This window comes from Rattus norvegicus, chromosome 13 (assembly GCF_021556685.1).
Source record: "Rattus norvegicus strain SHRSP/BbbUtx chromosome 13, alternate assembly SHRSP_T2T, whole genome shotgun sequence".
NCBI classification, from domain to species: domain Eukaryota; kingdom Metazoa; phylum Chordata; class Mammalia; order Rodentia; family Muridae; genus Rattus; species Rattus norvegicus.
The window spans coordinates 69,850,973-69,875,748 of NC_141546.1; the positions used below are offsets into that span (position 1 = coordinate 69,850,973).

Consider the following 24,776-nt stretch of genomic DNA (forward strand, 5'->3'; position numbering starts at 1 on the left):
AGGCAGCCTGTGAAGGGAGGAATGGCAAGAGAGCGAGGCCTCCAGTAAACTAAAGCTGAGGCATTCATATCTGATTGTGAGGGCTGTAGAAATAGCTGCTTCTCTTTGTTTTATTTTTTCTGTTTGCTTTTTTATTTTAAATTTTCTGTGTCTTTTGCCTAATCTCTACTTAAATTTGTTTAGTTTTGGTTGGTTGGTTAGTTGGGTTTTGTTTTTTTAAAGACAGGATTTCTCTGTGTAGCCATGGCTGTCTTGGAACTCACTCTGTAGACCAGGCTGGCCTCAGATTCAGAGATCTGTCTGCCTGGGCCTCCCAAGTGCTGGGATTAGTGTGCCTTCATACGTGTATTTTCTTCACAGTTTATTTTTTTAATCACAACTATAAAGCACACACACACACACACACACACACACACACACACACACACACACCATAAAGAGAAACCAAGAGAAATGAGCGACTTCCTGAATTGAGTCACATTTTTTCAGTTTCTGGTTCCTGGTCCCTTTCTCAGAAGGGTCTCATGGCACCAGGTGAAGGTGACTTTGAATATTTCTTTTGAGTCATCACTAGACTACTCAAGAGGTACACTCTGCTCGTGACCTCATTTATTCTATCCTGCCTGAGATGCAACTCTCTCTTCTCATTGAGGAATCCCAAGAGCAGCAAGCTCTACATTGGGAAGCCAGATGCCTGATGCTGAAATGACTGGAAGGTTGTGAAGCAGACAGCTGTGCCAGCCCACACCAGAATCACCCACATGCCACATCTTTACAGCTACACGCTCACAGGGCCACACAGAGAGCACCCCTTAAAGAAGTCTGGAGACTTAGAGGAGCTTAGAGGACAGCCACAGAAGTTGTAGGGCAATAACCTCCTCCCAGTCCGCGTCCCAAGTCCCTCAGCTCCAGCGTCTTTGCTTTTAGCAATTTCTCCCATGGCCGTAAAAATAAAAGTCGCTCTAGTCTCTAAAGTAGGTCACATTGTGGGGGAAGGGAGCTGCTGAATGCAGATGTCAAGGAATTTTCACCCTTTTCCAAACCAAAAATAAAACTTGGAAACTGTCTGAAGGAAAAAAGAGAGAGAGAGAGAGAGGTAGAGCTGAAGAAAAGCCAGGGAGAAGAAGGTGGGCGGGGCGTGCTTGCCCTAAATTCCCTTGGCCGCCAGCAGACCTCCTGCAGAGAACTTGACTCAGTGGCAGCTCCGCGCCCCGTAAACTGCCCACTCCCCACAATCCTGGATTCACAAGCCCCCAGCTCACTTCCCGCTGGCAGGACTCTGGTACCGATGTAAATAACTGCTCCCCTCTCCCGCTCCTAGCCACTCTCCCTGTAAAAAGCCTCTATTGATCAGTCAAAGACTAAAGGGGGAGACAAGGCAAAGAGGCCTTTTGGATTTCTCCATCCAAGTGGTTCTGAGATTCATTATCTGTGCTATAAAGCAGCACACGCAGTCCCAGCAAAGGCTAGGGGAGAGGCTGTGAAGCCCACGTGTGGGCTCCCCTGGCTTTGCCTCTCCTTTCCTGCATCTGGCCACCAGCCAAGCCGGCTTTCAGCTGCTGCTCCTGTTTCCAGAGAGTAGACTCCCCTACCCACCCCGGCTATTGTGCAGGGACTGGGGAATCTGGTGAGGCACCGGGAGAGGATGACAACTTCCAGCCAACACAGCTGTGGCTTGATCTCCAGTGTCCAGAGTTTTGGGAGACTTGACAAGTTTCATCGTCAGGAAATATTAATCTTCACTCTTTTTAGTGGGTTGTCGCATTCTTAATGGTGGCTCTTCTTCCTTGAGCAGTCAAGACTCTTTCTCAAACATTAGGTGAGGACCCTCACAGGAGACTGAAAGGGCTTAAAAAGACACACACACACACACACACACACACACACACACACACACACACACACACACACAAAGTGAGCAGAGCCACCGAGAGCACAGATGCGAACATCTGTGCTGCGAAGGTCAAGAAACTACCTGGCAGTTAGAAGCAGCTTGGAGCAACCCTGGTGATTGGTTACCCAGGATGCAAGAAAGGCGTCAAACCCGGAAGAGCAGCCTGAGGCATCTCCTACCTTAGCCTGGAGTCCATGGAACGCTGGTTTGCAGAGTGGAATTGTTTTGGTTTTGCTTTTGTTATCCCAGTTACCTCAGACCAAACAAGCTCCCAGCTGGTGCCCCGCTAAGGCAGGGGGTGGGAGAGGTTGGGGAGGGTGGGGAGTTGGAAGAATAAATAAGCAGGTGGAACAGGACTTTCAGCATCTCCCTGTGTACTCAAAAAAACTGAAAGGGGCCTTGCCTTAGGAGCTTGGAACCCTGGCAGAGGTCCAGGTGATTGGAAGAAAGCAGAGAGCTGGAGTCATGTTAAACTTGGTTGAAGGAATCGGGAAGGAAAAGGGGATTCCTCCTGGAAGTTAGAGACACGGCGGCAGGGGCGGCGTATGACATAGGCCATGCCGGTAGGTCTCAAAACATACAGAGAATGCTTGGTTAGTCTAGGTTTACCAACCAGCATCACAGGCCGAGCCTGCACCCGAGTCACGTGCTGGAGATGCTTGGCGATAGTGCTAGTGAAGGCCAGGTGCTCTTCCTACGGTTTCCACAGGCTCACAGCCACTACATTCACCTCTGTCCCTAAGCAGGCCGCCATCCAGCAGTGGAGACGGCTGTGGGTCTAAAGAAGAGGGTGGGGAGGGCGCCCTTTCAGGAATGCAGTCCCTAGAGGCTTCTTCTTCTCTGCCTGCAGGATTCCAAAGGCTTGAGACAAACCCCAGGATCCAGTCCAGCAAAGATGACTTGGGCTCTGTATCCCTCTGGGACAGAGAAATTGCTAGAGAGGCTTTTTATTTTTAAAAATGTCATTCCCACTGGGGGAGGGGGTGGCGCACATGGGCGGGGGAAGAACTGGATCTGGAAGGAGGTATTCCACAAGGTGTGTAGTATTTTGCACCCTGCTTTCCAATACATTCTCCATTGTACCCTTAAGAAATTATTACTGGAGAAGTCCAAGGGCATGAGTTCAGATGGAAGGGATTCCTCGCGCCAACTTTACCTCAGCTGTTCTTCCTCCCCGAGCTTCCCACCGGGTAGAACTTTTAATTTGAACAGCAGTTCAAAGGCTGAGAGGCGAAGTGCTCATTACTGGACAGAGTGCCAGGAATGCTGGGAAGCCATGCTCGCTCCCCACCGCTCCCCACTGCAGCCCCGCACCTCACAGTGAAGGCTCCTTTCATAGTCGCGGAAGGTTGGATCAGCGCTTCTTTTCATCTCATCTTCTTTTAGGAACTGCTGGGATAAAAGGGAGTCTAGGAGAATGAAAATCTCACAAACAGGACAAGAATAAAATATTTAGGGCAAAAGACCAGAAGTCCTCTGGATATTCAGTGAACTGAACTAACTCTACTAAAAAAATAAAATAAAGTAACTATAAAGAAAAAAAATCTGTCAAACTCCATGCCACAGTGTGAGGCTTTAGACCACAGCACTCTGGCTCTAAGCTACATCAGCACACCAAGGAAGCGGAAGAGATCCAGGTTAACCCACGGATGATGTGGGGGCAGATCTGTCATTAATTTCATCCCGAGTACTAAATTCCGAGTGTTCCACCAAAGAAGTTAAAAGACCCAATTCCCAAGTCCCCCATCCTAAAGCCTAATCTATAATCAATGGAAGGAAGGGAAAGCTGTTAGAAGCCACAAAGAAAACCAAGGCATTTGGAACAGGGCTTCAAGCTTCTCATCCTTGATTGTCCCCCTCCCCTCCTGCCCTCCCGCATATAAAGGATGGTTTCTCTTCTTCTTTTTTTTTTTTACCTCCCCCTTCCCCCACCCCCGGAGCTGGGGACTGAACCCAGGGCCTTGCGCTTGGTGCCCTACTACTGAGCTAAATCCCCAACCCCCAAGGATGGTTTCTCAAAGTGACATGGCAGGAAAGTACTGAACTGAATTCTATCACCTTCACTCATGGAATCTTCTTGGAGTACTAACTGATTGATTGATTGATTGATTGATTGATTGATTGATTTCATGAGACCCTATTTTATGTAGCTCTGACTGTCCTAAAACTTGCTATATAGATTAGACTGGCCTCAGACTCAGAGATCTGCCTGCCCCTGCCTCCTGAAAAGATTCCTTTAAACATCTAGCTTTTGCATAGCTGTCAGAAGTTTTCAGCTTGGGGTTCTAGCTCAGTAGTAGGATGACCATCTAACACGTCTGGGTGCCTGAATTCAGTTTGTAATGCTAGAATGGTTAGTTTAATGAAGAGACTGGAGACCCTCCCAAAGTAGTCCTGCTCCAGAAAGGTTAGATACTGTCTTAAGTCACACTGTGTCTTTCTCAGCTACAATAATCCTACTTGAGCCTCAAGATGTCCAGACCTATCACCAAGCATGACTTAAGAGACATTCTATGCCAAGCAATTAAAGCTAAACATAGCTCTATGGTGGATTTTGTTTTCATTCACTCATCACTAAAAGCATTTGTATGTCAACAAGGACTTTGCCCTCAACCAGTCTTCACTGTTGTTTACTCCTTCCTGAATGTAGATCCAAGGAAGTCACAGGATTGGTGTGAGACAGACACAGCAACCAACTCTACTGGTAGGGCAATGCTCCATGCTTGCCAAGTGTCCAGAGAAACAGAACAAAAAGCTCATATTTGCTGACAGGATCGCTTAAAAATAGAAACCTCCTCCTTCTCCTTCCCTACAAATACCCACAGTTCTTTTCACCGCAGCATCTAATTTACACACACACCACTCACTTCTATAGCAACAATAACAACAGTTGGGTGCTTCCTAAGTATGAGGTATTTGTTTTGTTTGGTGTCTGAGGAGGGTCTATGTAGACAGGTTTGGCTAGCTTCAAACTGGAGAACCTCCTGCCTCAGCTTCCCGAATGCTGGGGATTACCTGCATGTGGCACCTTACTACAGCTATGAAGTACTTTCTAAGACCATTACCTCAGTAATTTTCACAACTCTATGAGGTAAGTACAATTATCCTTGTACTTACACTTGAAAGCACTTGAAAACCACCACAAGGAAGGAAGAAGCAGAGTTGAAGCCACATGAAGTCCTCGGAGAAAAGTGTCAGGACTAAGGCATGAAAATGCAGGCACTCTGGCTCCAGAGCCCATGCTATTGCACCATTCATTTCCTGCAACAACAAAAAGACAGACGGGACACCTTTTCCCAGTTTACTTCTGTAAATTAAGCAGACACGTGGTCCCACGGCTCATCTTTGTGCACAACAAAGGATGAAGAGGGGCCTTAGTCTCTTCTGAAACAAGCACACAACTCTCTTCACACCAAATGTGACCCCTTTCAAATACAAAGCACACCGAGAGGGCGGGTCAAGCATAAGTGCATGCTTGCAAAGGAAATGGCTGCAGAATGAAGGCCGGGGACACCTTCAGTTTAAGATCCACTTAATGGATCCTTAGTAGTTATAATAGAGCTTAAATAGCTAATTTCTGAAAGAAAACAACTGAATAGTGCCCTGATTAAAGCGTGTTTTATCCTATGTATTATGTACATACTATTGTGGTGATGGAGTAGGAAGGCAACAGCTCTCCTCCTTAAAGAACCAGTCATAATCTTAAAGAGCAAAGCAATGGCCTATTCAACTATGATAATTCATATAGAAGTATACACACACACACACACACACACACACACACACACACACACACTCTTAAACTAAGGCCAAAGAGCATATTTCCTATGCTCCTTTTGTCTCTTTCCTGTTTCTGCCTCTTAAGCATTCTACTTAGTTAGAAACTAGTGGCATCTTTTGAAGAACTAGCAATTATATTTAAAACTTAGTGTCTAATTGGTTTGCTCCTAAGAGATTACCTCTTAAGTACTGAACGTTTTGCCTCAGACAAAACGGTCTCTTTAAATTGTCTTGGCTGTCATCTGTTTATCGTGACCAAAACCACTTATGTCATCATGTAGGTGACAAGAGCAAATCAGGAAGTTCTGCTACATGAGAATTAAATTTACCCAACCTTCCTTAGTCTCCTTCTCTGGTTTGATACACATAATTTCACTTTCAACATTTACTTTCTACAACTGAAGACAAATGTCAGCCTTGACATCTAATGGAACACGAGTGATGAACCTGAACATTTAGAGAAGTCAATCTCATCGGTTTCTTCATGACTGGTCCTACTAAGACCTCTGAAGTTGCTTTCTAAACCCCACTCCCACCCCAATTCAAATCTACAAAGTGACCCATGGTCTAATAGATTACCAGATCTGTTTAGGAAACAAAGTTTTGGTGGAAATACTTGATATTGGAAAGGCTGTAAAACTTGGAGTTTAGTATTATTTAATATTAAAGATTCCATCAAGTCAAACTATAGAAAACCATGACTACAGAGAAAGCTGTTTCAGTGGCAGGTTTCAAACTGCCAGTCATTAATTCCAGTATCTATTAGTCCTGTGAATGGGGATGTGCGTGAAAACAAAAAAACCAAACCAAACCCTTAAACGTGTCTCTCTTGATACTTATTCTAGTCAGCCAACAATGTCCCTAGCCTGTGACTGGCTGATACGAAGAACCACACCTTCCATTTCCCAGCCTGGCTGCCCCTCCCCCCACCTGGTTGGAAACCCAGACAAGTGATTACATACATACAAGCAGGTAGTGGAGTTGCTTCAAAATATTTAATACGTGTTAGACACGTAAAGTTACATTTTTATACAAAAATCAATACAGAGGAGGAGAAAATACTGTACAAAAACCTTATCAGCTCCCCCAACCTTTATACAACAAAGACTGGAGTCACCGTATCTACAAAACCATAAGGTCCTTCCACTTAGAGCTCGTCTGTAAACTTTGTTTCATTAAACACTTTTTAAAAGCACTGTGTAGTAAGTTCTGAGCTAGAGCTTTTAAAAATATATCTTTTTCTCTATAAACTCCATATTTCCAAGCTTGAACTCTTCTGTGAAGTTCAGCAAGCTTTTTTTCCCCTGTGGGGAATTGAAGGTCCCTTAATGTTCTGCTTTCCCAGAGTAATCACAGGGTAGAAGCGCTTCTTCTGTGCCAGAGAAAGATGGGGAGGAAGAAAAATAATACAAGTCTCTACTCCAGACGAACTCCCTCTAGTCTGGGGAAATCCTGTGAGAAAACGCCACTCCGCGCCCCGGTGTGGTCCTAGCTTTCAGGAGAGAGGTTGTGTGTAAAGTCCCTCTCTTCCCCAAGATCGATCGGGGAACTCCCCTGTCTCGAACCTTTCAGCAGCTTCCTTTTCTGTGCTGCTGGCAGAGGAAAGTCCCTGTTTGCACCCCCAAAGTCTCGAGAACGGGGAAGGGGTGGTGCATTCCAGAACCACAGAATCGTCTCAACACAAGACAAACTTACACATGGACACACACTGATACAAAAGTTAACGATCGATCGTCCTCTTCCAATAAGCCTCCCACTCTAGGTCTCAGGATGAGACTCGAGAGCCACGGCCCAGCCGGGCTGCCCCTTCCGGGGCGATGTGCTGCCCGGCAGCAACCAGTCTCCCTTACGCGCCCAGCGCCTACGGTCTCGGCTCGTCCTCGCGGCCGGGAAAGGCCCCGGCCGCACTTCGGGGACTCCCGCTGCTCAAGCTCCAGCCGCTCAGGTCCCGGGGGATCAGAAGGCCACGATGGCTGTGCTCCAGGGGCTCATGTCTCTCAGAACCGGCTTGTCGCAGCAGATCTGCCCGGGCTCGGAGGCTTCCGGGCCGCCCTCCTCCGCCTCCTCTTCCTCCCGCCCGGCCGCAGGGCTTTTCCGTAAGAGTCCCGAGAAGCTAGACCCGAAGATGCTGATGAGGTTTGCCACGTTCCCGGTTTCCATCTCCTCGTCGGTGTCCTCCTCGTCGGTGACCGGCTGCTCCTCGGAGTTCCGGCGCGGCTTCTTGAGAGGGGTAGAGCCGGGCGCGGAGCAGCCCGCGCGGCCGCCACCCACTCCCGCTGCGCCACGCTTCCTGGGACACGGGGCGGCTGGCGCCGGGGACCCGTTCTCTGAGGACCGCTCCTCCACGGCCGACGGACAGCCACACGGGCGGCGCAGTGCCCGGGGCCCCTCGGAGCACGCGTCCGAGCTGCCTCCAGAAGGCGCCACGCGCGGACGTTCCACGCGGCCCCAAGCAGCTGCCGCCGAGTCCTCCTCTCCGCCCCGGAGAGCGTCCTCCGCTCCGGACACCGCGGCCACCGGTTCTGGGCTTCCCGCTCCCGGCGTGTGGCACACCGAGGGACGCTGAGGCTGAGGCTGAGGCTGCGGCTCGGGCTCCGGCCAGGCGGCGCGGGCGACCGGTGGGGGCGGCTCTCCCCAGCCAGAGGGTGGCCCGGCTACCGGCTCTCCCGGCTGCTGTGGCGGCGGTACCGCCGGGGTCCCCGCAGGGCCGGCCAGGTAGAGGCCAGGGCAGGGGTCACTCAAGTAGACTTGGCGGGCGCTGCGCAGCACTAACGACACCAAGAGGTTCTTGTGCAGCTTGATGCCGCCGCGCTGGACCCGCGAGTTGTAGATCTTGCCCAGGGAGATGCTGACGATACGGTGAGCCTCCAGCTTGAACTCCATCCTGCCTCCTCTTCCAGACGACGGGGTGAACGCCTGCTTGCCTTCTAAAGCTGAGAGAGGCGCGAGAGGCAGGAACAGGCTCGCCTCTGTGGTTGTACCCTCAGCGTGTGAAAGCTCGGTGGAGAAAAGATCTAGTGATGCGTAGTTCCCTCCGCCTTTTCTCCTCAGTCAACAGACCCGTTCTGGGCCAGCCTCTAAACTGAGCGGTGCGGGGCCACACCGCGGTTTATATATGCTCCGCGAACGCCAATCACAAAGCGCCGCCAACCGTTCTGGGCGGGCCGATGCGCCTCGTGCGCCACCCCCGGCCAATCAGAGGCAGAGGAGGAGCCCCGGGGCCGGTTCAAACGTTAGTCCCGCGGAGCAAGCTCTTAAAGGGGGAGATCGCAGGCGACCCTTTGATCAAGTGCGGTGGGATTTGTGTTCTGAGCGGGTGATGTGGTAGAACGAAGCACACAGAACTGTTTGTAGTTAGGAATTCCGCTTTGTGAAGTACATTGGCACACTGTAAGGAACCGAACTATTGGGGCTTTCATCCGTTTAGTGTGTTGGAATCTACTGCACAATAAAGTTCGGTTCCTTTCATGAGCAATTTCCAGCTGCTTACAGCTGGTACAGCTGTAACTTCTGGTCATTCTTGGCAGAAACGGAAGCGATGGCAATATATGACAACTACCACGATATATTTGAGATATTATTTTGGAGTTAGTCCCTTTCCCATTAGCGTTACACTCAGCATTTGACTACAAACAAAAAGGGGAGTTTATAGAAATTTCCAAGCTTCTGCTTTATCAAGGAACAGAATTCAGGCACAAAGTTATTGGTTCTCGTCCAAAGCTGGCATATTTCATTCCATTCCTCAGATTCTCAGTTGTCAGTATAGATTAAATGAAGATGTTACCTACTTTTCCACAATGGTTTTGTCTGTTTAAAAAAATGCACAGTAAGTAATTGATCTATTCTTGGGGAAATCTAGTAAGTTCTAAAAATACAAATAAAGAAGTTCTGGTTCCCCATATTGATTATGTAAATTTGTTTTGTGTCAAGTATGGGCAAAAGTTCCTAAAATTTTCCTGGTTAGTCAATGTAGTCCATCCACTGAGTCTTACAAATTCCTGTCAAAAAGACCACGACAAGATGGTACTGGTGCCTGATGACTCAGTAAATTGCCTCATGGCCCTTTAGTTTCAAATCTAAAAAGGAAAAATCATGTATATACCTTCTTTATTATACAGAAGATAAACGACAGCTCCCAGAGGTAATCTAAATAATAAAATTAACCACAGCTTACACAGAGTCTATTAGTGTGAAAAGTTTACCTCATCCTACAGTAGGGTTTTCCTAACCAATGTATTTATGTAGAAGAAACACTAGTGAGGTAGGCTTGATTAGAGCTGGTTAACAACTAGGATGCGCTCAGATATGATGCTTTGGGGTGCTAGCTTTGGCCATTATCCCTGCTATAACTGAAGCCCAGGGTTCCCCCCTTCCAGGAATTCTCAGTCCACATAGAGAAGGAGAGAAAACATTTATAACATGTAGCAACCACAACGTATGGTCAGTAATAACATGAGGTTCTTCTCCATTTTCTCTCCTTAAAAAAATTTTTTTACAAATATTTATTGAATATTGAAATCCAAGTCTGCATCTAGATCCTGACCACTCACCCTTAAAACAACAGAGGGGTGTGTGTGTGTGTGTGTGTGTGTGTGTGTGTGTGTGTGTGTGTCCCTTCAGGTTTCCTAAGGAATGCAGTCCAGTGAGGTTCTGATGGAACCCACTGTATTACAAATGACCTATACTCATGAGGACACAGTGTATCTGGTAATGCTGTATCTCACAGATATATTTATCAACGCCATGTAGTAAGTGGTACTTGAACTCACGTATGGAGATAGCCCATGTTCCTAACACAGCTTGTTTAAATTTACAGGCTGACTGACAGTACATCTGGGGTAGAGCCTGACAACCTAGTCCTTTCAAAGCTTTGTTTCTTTCATCAGCGCTTCTTTAAAAAAATATTAATTTATTTAGTTTGTGTTTTTTGAGACAGGGTTTTTCTGGCTGTCCTGTCCTGGAACTAGCTCTGTAGACCAAGCTAGACTCGAACTCAGAGACCTGCCTGCCGCTGCCTCCTTATGCTGGGACTAAAGGTGTGTACCACTATGCCCACTGAGCATTCTGACTTTATTAAAAAAAAAACCAAAAAACAAAAACAAAAAAACAAAGTCCATCAGTTCCATTCCTACCCCAATTTTCTGATAAACCCAGAAATAATGGGGTTTTCAGATTGTCCTAATAAGGCTTAGGAACATCTTGAAAGGGCCAAGGCCTCAGGCCTCACCAGACTTCCACTGGGAAAAGTGTGAGAACTTTTAAGTCACTGTAAAACAATGCTTGCAAACTCGGGCCACTGGAGTGGGAATCCCAGCTCCCGCTCCACTTCCTCCTTGTTGAAGAGCACTTTGGAAAGGTGTTTCTCCTCTCTGTGATTCCATCTTTTTTCATTTGATTACAGAGATAATAATAGTGCCTACCTCTTAGAGCATGTGAGAACGGAATGCTCATTACACACTTAACACTCTTAGCATAGCCGCGAGCACGGGTAAACTCTCAGTACACATTACTTATTAGAACATGCTACCCCGCACTTGAATTCGGAGGTACAGAAGGGGTCGGAGAAGGAAGGATCATCGGAAACTTTGAGTGAGGAAAGTGGATTTGAAGAGGTGCGGAAAGCCCTAAGGTAGAGTCCACAGACTCTTAAGCAGCAAAGCAAGGGTGGGGGTGGGCTGGCGGTAGGTAGGAGTGAGAATGGAGAGCATCTCACTTGCCAGGTTGCCAAGGTGACGATAGTAAGGTATAGATGCTTCAATGAGAAGATGGGGCCATGGGGACCTATTAAAGATTTTCCAGTAATAACCTCAGGATGGATTCCAGAACAATTGGTGTACAGGCGACCACTCAACTGTAAAGCTCCTGTGTATGTTTAGGCAAAGGATTCCTGAGAAGACCTGAGCTAGATGGAGCTAGAAAGAGTGGAAAATAAATAAATAAATAAAGATAGATAGATAGATAGATAGATAGATAGAGATAATAGATAGATAAATAGATGGATAGATAGATGATAGAACAAAGATAGATAATAGATATAGAGAGATAGATAATAGGTAGATGGATTGATAGATGCTAGAGATAGAGGTGATAGATAGACCATAGAGATAGATAATAAATAGATATGATGGATAGATGGATGGATAGACAGATAGGTAGGCAGACAGATGGACAGATATAGATAGATAAGAGACAGGGCCATGGGGATGTCTCAGTGAGTGAAATGTTTGCTGCATAAGCGTAAGGACCAGAGTTTGGATCCCCAGGACATACACAGAAAGCCCAGCCTAGTGGTGCTGAGAAGCAGAAACAGGTGGCTTCCAGAGGCTTCACTGTCTGGCCAGTCTGGCTGAAGGCAAGCTTCGGGTTCAGTGAGAGCCCCCATCTCAAAAATGTTAGTGGAGCTCCAGTCTGAGTAGGGGAGAAGCTCACCAGCCCCACCAAGCTGAGAAACGTTCGGCAAGTGATGGCTGCTGACAGATGAAGGGTCTTTCCTAGTGTGTCCCATGGTAGGTTGTTTCTGCTCCAGTGGCTGAACCCGCACAGTGTGGGCAGCGGTAGTTGGACTCAGTGGGTTGAAGATGAGAAGGGATGATGATGATAAAGTTAGGAGAAGGAGATGAGTGGAAGAGCTATCGGGGGCTACATGTGATCTACATACGTTGTATTTGTGCATAAAATTGCCAATGGAAAGAAAAAGAAATAAATTATGTGGAGCGTGATTGAGGAACATGATTTACTCTGACCGCTGAGCACACTTACATGTGCACGTGAGCGCGCGTGCGCGCACACACACACACACACACACACACACACACACACACACACACACACACAGATGTAAGCGACAGAAAGACCTTCATTATGAAGTGCTGGTCTGGGAGGCTGCCCCATATGCCCAGGTTGCTAATGGCACCTGAGAAGGCTTTCTGAACCATCCGAGCTGAGTTATTCCACCACTAACCCGTGTATACTTCATATCCTTCATGCTGCCCTTGTCTCTTCCTCCTTTAATACCCAGCACCCAGCCCAGCTGTGCCCTCATCAAAGACAGGAGACTGTCTTTATGTGTAGCCAAGGAATGACAACACGGAGTGAGTGAGGGACACTGGCACTAACCATCAGAATCGGTGCCAAAGTTCTTTGAATGTTGGGTTATGGGAAGTTCCTATAGGGCAGGCAGGCACGACCGTGGCAGGAAGGAGCACTTAGACAGCTGGGAAAGATGTCCCATCAGCTGACAGGGGACATTCCAATATTGTAATTAGGGCGGCTGTGGTAGTTACAGAAGGGTTACATGTGTAGAATCTCTAATACTCATAAGACCCACCCAGCCCCATGATGGTCAGTTCGCAGGAATTATAGATGTGTAAACTGAGACTCTGAGAAGGGAAGTCAGTTTCCCAAAGTTGTTGAGTTCTGAGTTAGAACGGTGGGATTCAAACTGGAGTGTGTGAGGCTCTGGCTGTAATGCCTGGACCTACCTCTTACTTGCTACTTGAACGTCAGAAAGTTAATCCACTTCTAGAGATAACGGACCTGCATCCTAGTTCTGTGCCTTAGTCTACTGTGTAAAATGGGACTCGTAAAGATACTTGAACGGCCTAGATCAGGCTGTATCTCATGTGAGCACTTATCAAGTCTTATCTATTGCCTATTGTTATGCTTAGAGTTATTTTTTTATTTCATCAGGGCCCAGTCCATCACAGGGGCTTAGGAAATGACAGCTAACTTGCAATTATGCCTTTGCAATTACTGTCAGGATTTCCTCTAATCCTGAGCCAACGGAGTGGACTCTTCAAAATCCATCTCCCAAGGGACCAATCACTTCTGATCAGGAAGCTTCCACAGCCAAAAAGGTGAGGATGCAGGGAACTACCGAGCACATGAAATGTGGCTAATGTAACCTAAGAGCGAGCATTTAATTTTATCGACTTTAATCAATTTAAAAATCAAAACAGGAAGCGTCACAGTTTTGAAGCATGAAGTGACACGTATGATAAATATAAAACACACAGCAGGTTTTCAGGAACTTAATACCAAAAAGAAAATGTAAATTACCTCCTTACTCCTGTGATGGATGGCAGGGCAGAGTGGTGCAGACCTGTAAGCCCACAAGTGAGACTGGAGCAGGTGAATCAGTGAAAACTTGACTACCCAAGGCTACACAGCGAGACTCTGCCTCAAACGAACAAAATTCTTCCCCAAATCACAATGGGAAATTACAATAGTATAATATCACATATTATAATATCATAAGATTTTATGATAGTCATGTATGAAAATGACTTTTTTTGCTATATTGTGCTAATTAAAATATTAATTTAAGCCTATTTTAAATATATATGTGGTTCTATTTTTATTTATTTATTCATTTGGTTTGGTTTGGTTTGGTTTTCAAGACAGGGTTTCTCTGTGTAGTCTTGGCTGGCCTGGAATTCACTCTGTGGACTAGCCAGCACCACCACTGCCCCAAGTCTAGTTTTATTTCTAGTGGACAAAACTGACTTAGGGACAGGAAGGAGTTAGGGAAGCATAGACATGTAAACGTGCCTAAGCACTGTGGGCTATTAACCAGTGTCTTTAACTAGAGAAGATAGAACGTGTGTGGAGGATGAAGTGGAAAGAAAGAGAAACATAAAGAAGTTGCCGTGTTAAAGATAAAATCAAAGGAAAATAGAAGTGTGTAGCATTTACAGCAATATACAAACAGCTTGTTGGAAAAAAAAAAACAATAAAAAACCCCGGCTCATTGGACAGGGTGGTGGTGTCATATGCCTTCAATCCCAGCACTCAGGAGGCAGAGGCAGGAGGCTCTCCAAGTTCAAGGCCAGCCTGGTCTACATAATTCTGGGACAGCCAGGGCCACAGAGAGAAACACTATCTCAAAATACTAACAACACCCCCCCCCCAAAAAAAAAGAGAACAAACCAGCTCCTTGGGCAGAAGCCAAGCAGTCAAGATGCTAGAAAAACGGAAGTCTATTTCCTGGACACAGTAACACATAAACTATCTCAATAGTATGGGATGCCTAACCCTGAAATCACAGCACTCTGGCACTCTGAAGGTGGAGGGTTAAGACTTTAAGGTCTAGAGGCCCGAGAGATGGTTCAGTGGTTGAAAACACCAACTGCTCTTCCAGAGGAACCAGGGTCAATTCCCGACAGCTACAGGGTGGCTCACAATTGTCTGTAACTCCAGAATCCAACACTCTTACACAGACATACATGCAGGCAAAACATTAATGCACATAAAATAAAAATCAAACCATTTAGTAGTAGTAGTAGTAGTAGTAGTAGTAGTAGTAGTAGTAGTAGTAGTAGTGGAGGAAGAAGAGGAAGAGGAAGAGGAAGAAGGAAGAGGAGGAAGAGGAGGAGGAGGAAGAAGAAGGAAGAGGAGGAAGAGGAGGAGGAGGAGGAGGAGGAGGAGGAAGAGGAGGAGGAGGAGCTCCAAGATCTTGGTTACATAGGCAATTCAGTTTGAGGTCAGCCTGAACCACAGGAGAATTTGCTTTAAAAACAACAAAACAAAATGCAAACGCCCAAATAAACATCAGAGAAGGTGCTCACCTGGGATAGCATCACTGTCCTGGATTGTTGGAGTGGACTTTTTCATTTTAGTCTTATGTTTACCTGGAAGATAAAAGCCCATTTATTTTCAATGTGACATATCCAGGGGGAGGGGCACCTTAAATAACTTCCTATGACATCGTGGCAGGATTCCAGCCTTCTGGCCTGTTTTCTAGAATGCAAAGGCAATACCGAGTCAAAGACAAACTACCAGGACGGTGGACAGAGCTGGACCCCACTGACTACTTGGCAGTTCTCACAGACTAAGTCTGGGTACGGGGAGGTGGGAGGTTCTAGCATTTGAAGTGAGAGTTTTGATGTCTTTAAAAACACAGAAATGTCATGGGAATATGTTTTCGTCTCAATCCCAGGTGTGGGGTATGGGGCTGCTGCTTCAGATTGTCCACAGAAATGGACTGTGATTGGCCTTGTGCTCTAGCAGGGGCATGATTTTGCCAGGTGCAGACAGTTTCTGCAAGTGTCTGATGTTTGAAGTTCTGGGAACTCTTGAGAGGGTATAAAACTTCCAGAACCCTGAGAGGGGATTGTGGCTGCTGCCTCTCCTCCTCATCTTCCTCCTTTTCCTCTTCCTCCTCCTCCTCTTTGTCTTCCTCCTCTTCCTCCTGCTGCTGCTGGTTGCTGGTTGTGAAGGTCAAACTTGTTCCAAAGATCTAGACATCTCTAATCAGCAGGAAGTAGTCTAACGATATCAATGTTCCTTTTCCCCTCTAACTTTTTTCCTCTCCTACCTAGTGTTTGAGGGTTGGAAGGGATATGGGTGGAATAGGGTGGTAGAAAAAGGGGACCCATAAAGTAAAGTCAGGCTACACCTATTTTTGTGAAAGTGGCTAGGAACCTTCAAACCATAACTGGACACTAGCATCCCCTGGGGAGCCCTTCAACACCCAGGCACCCAGACTCTACCAGATCCCTTAAATAAAAGGCTCTGCGGTGAGGCTAGGGTGTCACAACTTTTTCAGAGTCCCCTAGGTGATCATACAGACAAGGCAGTGAGAACAAGTAGCCAAGCTGTTTGTTTTTGGATCAGATCTAATATTTTAGAAGTCTTCAAATTTACCACCCTGAGAACACAGATACTCCATCTGTGTCCCAAACAAATACTCCTACTCAGAAGTATAACTCTTAGCTGAGGCAGAAAGATTGGTATAAGCTCAAGGCCAGCCTGGGCAATGTTAGTGAGTTTCAGACCACCTTGGACTATAGTGTGAGACTCTGTCTCAGAAAAGTCTATCTTGGGGTGCAGAAATGCCTGGGGGGGAGTAAAGTGCTTGCTGCACAAGCATCAGGACTTGAGTTCGAATCCCCAGCACCCATATAAAATTTGTGTATGGCGGCATGCTTTTGTGACCCCAGAGGATGGAGGTAAGTGGATGCTGATGGTTTGCTAGCTGGACCATCTCACCGAAGCAGTAAGTTCTACATCTGGTCTCTGCACTCACTCCAGAGCCTGTCTCAAAACGCATAAGGTGGACAGCAATAAAGGAAGATGCAGAAGCCAAGCTCTGTCGTCTACCCACGCACATATGCACATATGCACAGCTCTGACCACCAAAGCCTATCTCTTGGGGCTGTGCATGTAGCTCAAAGGTAGAGTGCATACTTCCCATACCTAAATCCCTGGTATGGTCGCTAACACCAAAAATAAAATAAAAGTATGTATCTCATTTCCCTTCTTTTAAAAAGAAACATTTATTTATTTTATGTATATGGTATACTGTAGCTGTCTCCAGACACACCAGAAGAGGGCATCAGATCCCATTACATGGTTGTGACCCACCATGTGGTTGCTGGGAACTGAACTCTGGACCTCTGGAAGAGCAGTCAGTGCCCTTAACCACTGAGCCATCTCTCCAGCCCCCTATATCTCATTTTCTATTCCCTCAATGAAATAACCTCTCACCTCTACCCTACTTCTGCAGATCATTTCTTCCAGGAAGCTTTTAGTTCCCATTAGTGTTTATAGTCTACTGGCTTGTCCCCCTGCCCCACACTGCCCTCAAACAGTCATTGGTTTATAAAACACCATTTGTGTTAACACTCATAAGTCTGCTTTGCCTTTCCCATGAACAGTATAGAGTTCTGGAAGATGCTATCCTGCCCTTGTCTACCCCTACCTCCTGTGTACCGATGTGTGCTTTTATTACAGAATATCGAACAGAGTGCCGGCTGCTTCTACCCAACACTGCTTGCAGGTCAGTGATATTCAGAAAACCCAACTGAGTATCCGAACTCCTATTGTTCAGCCAGTAAGAAGGTCTGCCCCACCCCTCCTACTCTTAACTACTATAACCAATAGGACTGTTCTAATTCACCAGTCAAATCCCTTTTAGATCAACACAGCTGATCTCAATTTGAACATGAACGCTCATTCAAAAAAAAAAAAAGAAAAGAAAAGAAAAGAAAAAGAAAAAAAAGAAAAAAAAAACCTGTCTCCAACCATCTCCTGCTCATTTTGACTAAGCAAATTCTGAGTAAGTGTTTATTTATACAGACATTCTCCTGGTATAAAGGGAAGTTTCAGACCCGCTGTCTAGCTCTGAGCACGTGTGTGGATTAGCAGATATGTGTTTACAAGGTGCTCTGAGCTCTTTTGAGGGCAAATGACTGTCACATAGGCAAAGCTATCGTCTACTTCCGTTTATTACAATCAGTTTATAGAAGTCTTCGAATCCAACTTCTCAGTGGGCGGGGGAGAAAGAGGGAGAGGGAGAGGGGAGGGGTAGGAGAGGGAGAGGGGGAGGGGGAGGGAGAAGAAGAGGGAGAGGGGTAGGGGAGGGGTAGGAGAGGGAGGGGGAGGGGAGGGGGAGGGGAAGGGTTGGAAGGAGGGGGAGGAGGAGGGAGGAGGGGGAAGAGAGAGAGAGAACTGGTGTGGGGGGGGGGGTGACCAGTAATGACAGAAGGTACTTCCCTTAAGGAAAATAAGACTGTGTTCCCAACCCTGCCCCCTTCACTGGCTGACCTAATGCTTAGAAAGTTTCAGAGTCCCAAAGGGCCTCTGAGGTCAGAGTTCTGAGTAGCTTTTACTCAGTCTTTGTCATTTTCTGTTTGCCCCTGCCCCGATGGAGTAACTGTGTGTTGTATGAGTGTTCTGATGAGTGGGCCTGGGTGGGAGTATTGTCAATGTGTCAGTGGAGTGGTGGTGGAACCTAGGTGTGCTTAGTCAGTCTGGCTACAGTATAATATGATTTTCAGAAAGAGCCCCGTACCTATTTTCCTATTACCATGAGTATTTTATGAGGCTGGTTTTCCTTTGCTTTCTTTTTGTTTCGTGTTTGTTTGTTTGTTTGTTTGAGTCTTATAAGTGATTTTAAAGGTTTTTTTTAACTGGCTGTATATGGGGAAGTGGATGGGTCTGTAACAGTGAGTGCAGGTGTCTGCAGAGTCCAGAAGAGAATGTCCCATCTACTGGAGCCGGAGTTACAGGCAGTTATGAGCCACCTGCCATTGGTACTGGGACCCAAACTCAGCAAGAGCAGCACCAGGCTCTCCTGAGCCATTTCTCCAGCACCATGCCTGATTTTAAAATATTTTGATTGGTTCCTGGACTGATATTATGTTTGTTGATGTGTTTCTATTAATAAGTGGGTTTATTTATTTTAAAAAATGTGTGCATGTGGTGTGTGCGTGTGGTGTGTGTGTGTTTGTGTGTGTGTGTGTGTGTGTGTGTGTGTGTGTGTGTGTATGCTTGAAGAGTCAAAAGAGTCCCCTTCCCTTTCCCTCTTGTGGATGAGAGAGGAAAACAGAATGAAGGAAAGGGTACAGCCTGCCTCTCTCTCTCTCTCTCTCTCTCTCTCTCTCTCTCTCTCTCTCTCTCTCTCTCTCTCTCTCTCTCTCTCTCTCTCTCTCCATGAGATCTAACTAGAGTGGAAGGATTTGACAAACAATTAACAACCCTCCCTCCTCAGCTGCCGCCGTTTCCCAAAATAGCATCTCCTTTGCTGCCAGGGTAGATGGGCGCCTTCAGGGGAAGAAGACACAAAGGTGCCCTCTTTATGAAGCCTGAATGTCTGCGAGATCTTGGAGGCAGAGGGGAAACCCAGGGGATTAAATTAGCAGGCAGCCCAGGCTCCACCTGGGCGGGAACTAGATAATAGAGTTTAAAGACAGGAAACAGCTTGCACTCCAAAATAATAATTTTCAAAAGCAGCACATGATGGATCCTGGCTTTTCTACACTACCACCTCCCACCCTCTCCACCCCAACCCCCGCCACACCCTTAGTTCATCACTTCCAAGGCAAATCGGCCTTTGAGACTTGGCTGCGTCGATGAGCCAGGTCCTCTGGTATTCCTGCAATTCTGCGCCACCTCGCCCCCATATTTGGAAAGATCCGCACAGCCAGCCAGCCCTTTTAGAAACCCGATTCCTAGTTCCAGAAATTGCTTGGAGGTTTGAAGAGAGGGGATTAAGGCTGGAGCAGCTTTCTCCTGCAGCCTCTGCCTGGCTTCTTTTTCTTTCCATTCTCTTTTTCCTTTCCCAGCTCTCCATGCCCGCCATTTGTCCCCTTGTTCTTCATTTTCCCTGAAAGACCGCTGCTCACACTCCCACGCATCCGTGTGTTCTGTCAGCGCGGGCTCTCTGGGGTCCTGAAACGTCGCCTGTCAGGAGCAGAGATGTAGATGGGAAGGGAAAACACTCGCTGAGCTAAACAAAGGGAGCATCCAGCTGCTCACCTTTGAGAAGGTCGGGAGCCTGAAGATAAAGGTGGCAGGTGAAAAAAAGGCAAGGACCAAACTAGTATCCCGGCGGGTACAGAGATGAAACATATCACATTGGATTCTGGGCTTTGCCGTTTTGAAATTTCCTTCCAAGTATACCCGAGAGGAATTAAAGCAGTGAAAGCATGTTTTCTGTGAATTAACTCGCCACCAGCTTCAGCTCCTGGAAACAGAAGATTTGAACTCTGTTTTGTATAACCTTTTATATTATTTCAAGGTCTGATCACAAGGCTGTGACCCTTTAAGCTAGGACTTTCCTGAGGCCAGGAGGCAGGTCTGGTCCTCAGGGTGCGTTTTCAATTGCACTTTGGTCCACAGAAGGCACTCAAGGGCTGAAAGGGTACTCGAAGTTGGGTTGGTGGATGGATGGATGGGTGGATGGATGGGTGGGTGGATGGATGGATGGATGGATGGATGGATGGATGGGTGGATGGATGGATGGATGGGTGGATGGATGGATGAGTGGTTGGATGGGTGGATGGATGGATGGATGGGTGGATGGATGGATGGATGGGAAGGAAGGCAGACAGTAGAAGAAAGTATTAGGATTATTTATAAGGTATCTCATTTTCTCCCAATTGTCTAGTAGAAGGAATATATTATAAAATTGGAAATTTTTCTCTTGACAGACAGGCGAAATAGAGAAAGGATATGATTAACCTTGACATTCCAGAAGGCTTGCTCCTCCTCCTCTGTCCTCTTCTACCCTAGTGTTTCAGACGGTTTGCACGGAGTTACAATCAGCACATGAGGGTTAATTTAATGAAGCGAGAGACAAAAATAAATAAAAAATAAAAATAAAAAATTAGCTATTCTTTCTTGAAAGAACATCTCCAGGAGGGGGAGATGATGCTTCCTTGCTTTGTGTGTTTTGGTTTTGTCCTTTTGAGACAGGGAGGGTCTCACCATGTAGCCCTGACTGGCTCATGGTCAATATGCAGAGTAGGCTGGCCTTGAACTCACAAAGATCCCTCCTCAGTTCTGGGATTGAAAGCATGCCCCGCCACACACAACTGATAGGGTTTTTCTGAAACATCTTAACAGAAAACCTGATGAAGAGGAGAGATATTTCAGAGACCTCGAAAGGGCTCTCGGGGAAGGGCTCTCGGGGAAGGGCTCTCAGCGTCAGGAGAGAGAACGGAAGTGTTTGTGTGGTGTGAAATTCCCAAAGGCCTTCCTTCGTTCACCGGCGGGTGCCTGAGGCCAACTCGATGTTCAGATCCACACAGGCTCACATGCTCGCTTTGGCGAGGACTCACTTCGCTTGACTGACAGATGTTAATTGGGAAAGAAGATCAGCTCCAGAACAGTAGGCAAATAGAACCCTTACAGCCCGGAGAACACAAGCTTCTGCTTTGACCCCAGAGGATGTGAAGGGCAGAGGTGACGCTAAACCCACACACCGGCTGTGCGGAGAGTCTAACCACGGGGTAGCTCACTCGGGGATTTGTTTCACAGCTGTCTTTAAGGTCATCCTCTTTATTCCACTTCCCTCTGCTCATCAGCCCTTGCAAAAAGAACAACAAAAAGCTGAGATTTACACAGGCCAGCAGCGTTACCAAGTTCTGAACACAAAATGCCTGGGAGGTATTAGGAAGGGCAGTTAATTGGTTGGCTCCTGAATGTGTTAATCCTGAGCAAAGCTGTGTTAGTACCTCATTAGCACATTAATTCTACTGACTCTTCTCTTGCAGTTAAAATCCTGTGCATTTCTGGAGGATTTTCCTTTTTCTTTTCTTTCCTTTTTCTTTCTTCTTTTCTGGAAGTCAGATTATATTTACTAAGATTGCAAATGCAGATCCTTGTCTCCAAAGCCTGCATTTAGAAAAAGTGAGATTAGGAAAAGATTGCAAACACGTTCTTGAAATACTGAGTTTGGTCCTTCCCTACTCAAAAAAACCTTGCTTCCAGCCTGAATGTGGCTAGGGATTCTTGCCTGTCAGTTCAGGGAGTCTTGTGAGAGGAGAGGTGACCAGCCAGCATTCCAATCCAGCTTCCAACTGTGCTGCAAAAGCCCTGTAACCAGTGTAGGATGTACTGCCCCTATCTCCACAGGCCTGGCACCATGCTAAGGGAGGGGAAGCTGCGAGGCTCACTGTTTGGGCTGGCCTGATGGCTTACTGGGCAAAGTGCTTGTTGTGCAAGCTTGAGGGTCCAAGTTTGGATCTCCAGGTGACATAAGTCAAGCTTGCTGACAGGTGACTGTAACCCAGAACTGAGGGTACAGGGACAGGCAGGTGTGTGTGTGTGTGTGTGTGTGTGTGTGCGCGCGCAAGCGTGTTGCTGGCCACCTTGTCAGTTAACTCAGTAATCTTCAGGTTTAAAGAGAGAACCCCTCTCAAAAACTTAAATGGAGAGCAATAGAGGAGGACACCTAAAGTTGGCCTCTGGCTTGCATAGGCATAGGCAATCATGCATAACCCCCACATGTATGCCCACACACACACACACACACACACACACACACACACACACACGCTCACACATACATGCATACCCACACACATGCATGGCCCCCCACATGAATGCACATACATGCATGCCCTCCCACATACACACCCTCATATGTATGCCCACATGCACATACATACGCACACGCACATACATACCCACATATACATGTGTGCCCACACACATATGCATGCTCACATACATACATATACCATACATATTAACCACCTTTGCTCCCAAGTTATCAACATTGGAGCTCATGACCTCATGGATTTTCCAATGCCTTTTAAAAATGCGTTTTCTGTGCACTTTCCCCTCACTGTGTTAATGTTGTATTTTAAGTATGAGATGCCCCCGTAGAATCAGAGACTAGGGGTTTGATTGCCAATCAATGAGCCCAAACCCTGATGACTCTGACCTAATCAAAATGAAGTCACTGGTACTGTCTGGGAGGAGGTTAAAGAAAGAGGAATTGGACCTACTTGGAGGGGGCAGATCACCGGGGCCAGTTCTAGAATGATGTACCTTGTTCCCCTCTTTACTCTCCTTGCTCCCCGCCTGTGGAGAAATGAACAGGCACTGCTACATGTTTCTCTGCCATTATGTCTTTTTTACCCCAGGCCCAAAGCAAAGGATCCAGCCAAACATGGAGTGAAGCCCTTGGAACAATGAACCTTTCCTCCTTTTAAACTATGCCAAGGGTTTTGCTATCGACATGAATAGCTGAGGGCATGATTGAAAACGGGCAAAGCTACCGAAATCAGTTGCTTTTCTCAGTACTCCAACAAAACGTCAGAAAAGAAGCAGCTGAAGGGAGGAAAGGTTTGTTTGGCTTCAGTCTGAGGGTCCTGTCAGTATATCATGGTGTGATGACCGGAGGCTGGAAGTTGAAGCCGCCTGCTCACATCTGGGCAGATCAGCAAGGGGAGAAAACAGATGTCTGTGCTCTCTGACTTTCTCTCTCTCTCTTTCTTTCTTTCTTTCTTTCTTTCTTTCTTTCTTTCTTTCTTTCTTTCTTTTTCTAGTCCAGGACTGCAGCCAATGGGATGAAGAGGCCAATGCCAAGGGCTGGTCTCCTCCCTTCAGTTAATCCTCTCAGGAAACAGACTCAAAGTCACACCCAATGCTTTGATTCCCTAATGACCTAGGTGTTTGCTAATTCAAACAAGTTGGCAAGGAGGCTTAGCCCTCACAGTTCATCATCCTAGGATACAGACAGGCCAAGGAGGGCAATGGGGCTGAGGTTTATGGTGTAAGAGAAGGAAGCTTTAGATATTTTTTTTCTCTAGTTGCAGTCAGGGAAACTGCACAGAAAAAACAATGAGGAATGAGGGGAAGGCCTAGTCTTAACCCCAACCTTTAATCACATGGCCTCTGCCCCTAAAACATGCCTAGTTAGAATGGCACATCCCTCTAGGTTGTTCACTAAGGGATCTTAAATACTGACATCCATTGCTAGCCCTTTATAAGTGCTGAAAATATTTGATAAGGGTGGGTGTGGCCACACACACCTTCAATCCTAGCAGAGTCAAGTGGACCTTTGTGGGTTTGAAGCCTACAAACTTTGGAGGGTTTCTGAAAACTGGAAAGGATTTTTCAGAGAATGACTCTCCCCACATAAGAAAGCTCAAAGATAAGAAGAAAGATCAGCCCACGTCCACTCCCTGTTGTATTTAATCTTTTCAATAACACATAAGGACCCTGTGTCTACATAGAGAGCTCCAGAACAGTCAAGGCTATACACAGAGAAACTCTGTCTTGGAAAAACCAAAATCAAAATAATATGGAGCTTAGTGGTAACGTACCTGTCATGGAAGGGGCCAAAGGCTGGACTCCCAAGCACAGGGGCTTTCCACTCCGAGTTGAGGAAGAGAAACAGGTTAGATCCTTGAAGCTCATTTGACAGCCAGCCTGGCTAACTCAGTGGATTGCAGATTCAGCGAGAAACGCTGTCTCAAAATGTAAGCTGAGGACCTCTGGTCTGCGCAAGCATCCACATTGACAAGCCCTACACACACAGCCCTCGCTGGAGATGGTAGTGATAGGAGATGGAGTATGAGGAATCTGAGCCTCAAACCCTTAGCTTCCCATCCATGGAAAGTCCCTCCCTTTTCTTGGCACATCCATCTCACTCTGTGAAATAATAACAGAGTGAAGGGATAGATGGTAAGGAGAGGTTACAGAGGGAATCGGTGAAGAGTGGGATCAGAGGCTTTAGGCAAAGGACCCAATACACTGCTGAGACTCAACGGAAAAGTAAAAGTCGGTAAGAAGTGATCATGAGTGTAAAGGTACTTCTGAGAGCCTCCATTGTCTTCACGAACTTGAAAGCAGGGGAGTGAAAGAG

The 24,776-nt window shown here is 46.6% G+C and overlaps 1 protein-coding gene and 2 long non-coding RNA genes across 3 annotated transcripts; 1 reads left to right on the forward strand and 2 right to left on the reverse strand.

Annotated features, from left to right (window-relative positions):
* Positions 1-138: 138 nt before the first annotated feature.
* Positions 139-24,776, reverse strand: LOC148001698 (uncharacterized). The gene is made up of 4 exons (XR_015635557.1): positions 24,235-24,776; positions 15,241-15,303; positions 5,012-5,155; positions 139-3,283 (listed from the first exon to the last, which is right to left on the reverse strand). It is a non-coding gene; the product is annotated as an uncharacterized LOC148001698 (long non-coding RNA).
* On the reverse strand, positions 6,651-8,743 carry Ier5 (immediate early response 5). Its single transcript, NM_001025137.3, is given in 1 exon segment — positions 6,651-8,743. A coding segment is annotated over 1 exon segment (927 nt). The 5' UTR covers positions 8,558-8,743; the 3' UTR covers positions 6,651-7,630.
* LOC108352557 (uncharacterized) lies at positions 13,364-20,794 on the forward strand. Its single transcript, XR_015635558.1, has 4 exons — positions 13,364-13,530; positions 17,408-17,453; positions 17,592-17,732; positions 20,608-20,794. It is a non-coding gene; the product is annotated as an uncharacterized LOC108352557 (long non-coding RNA).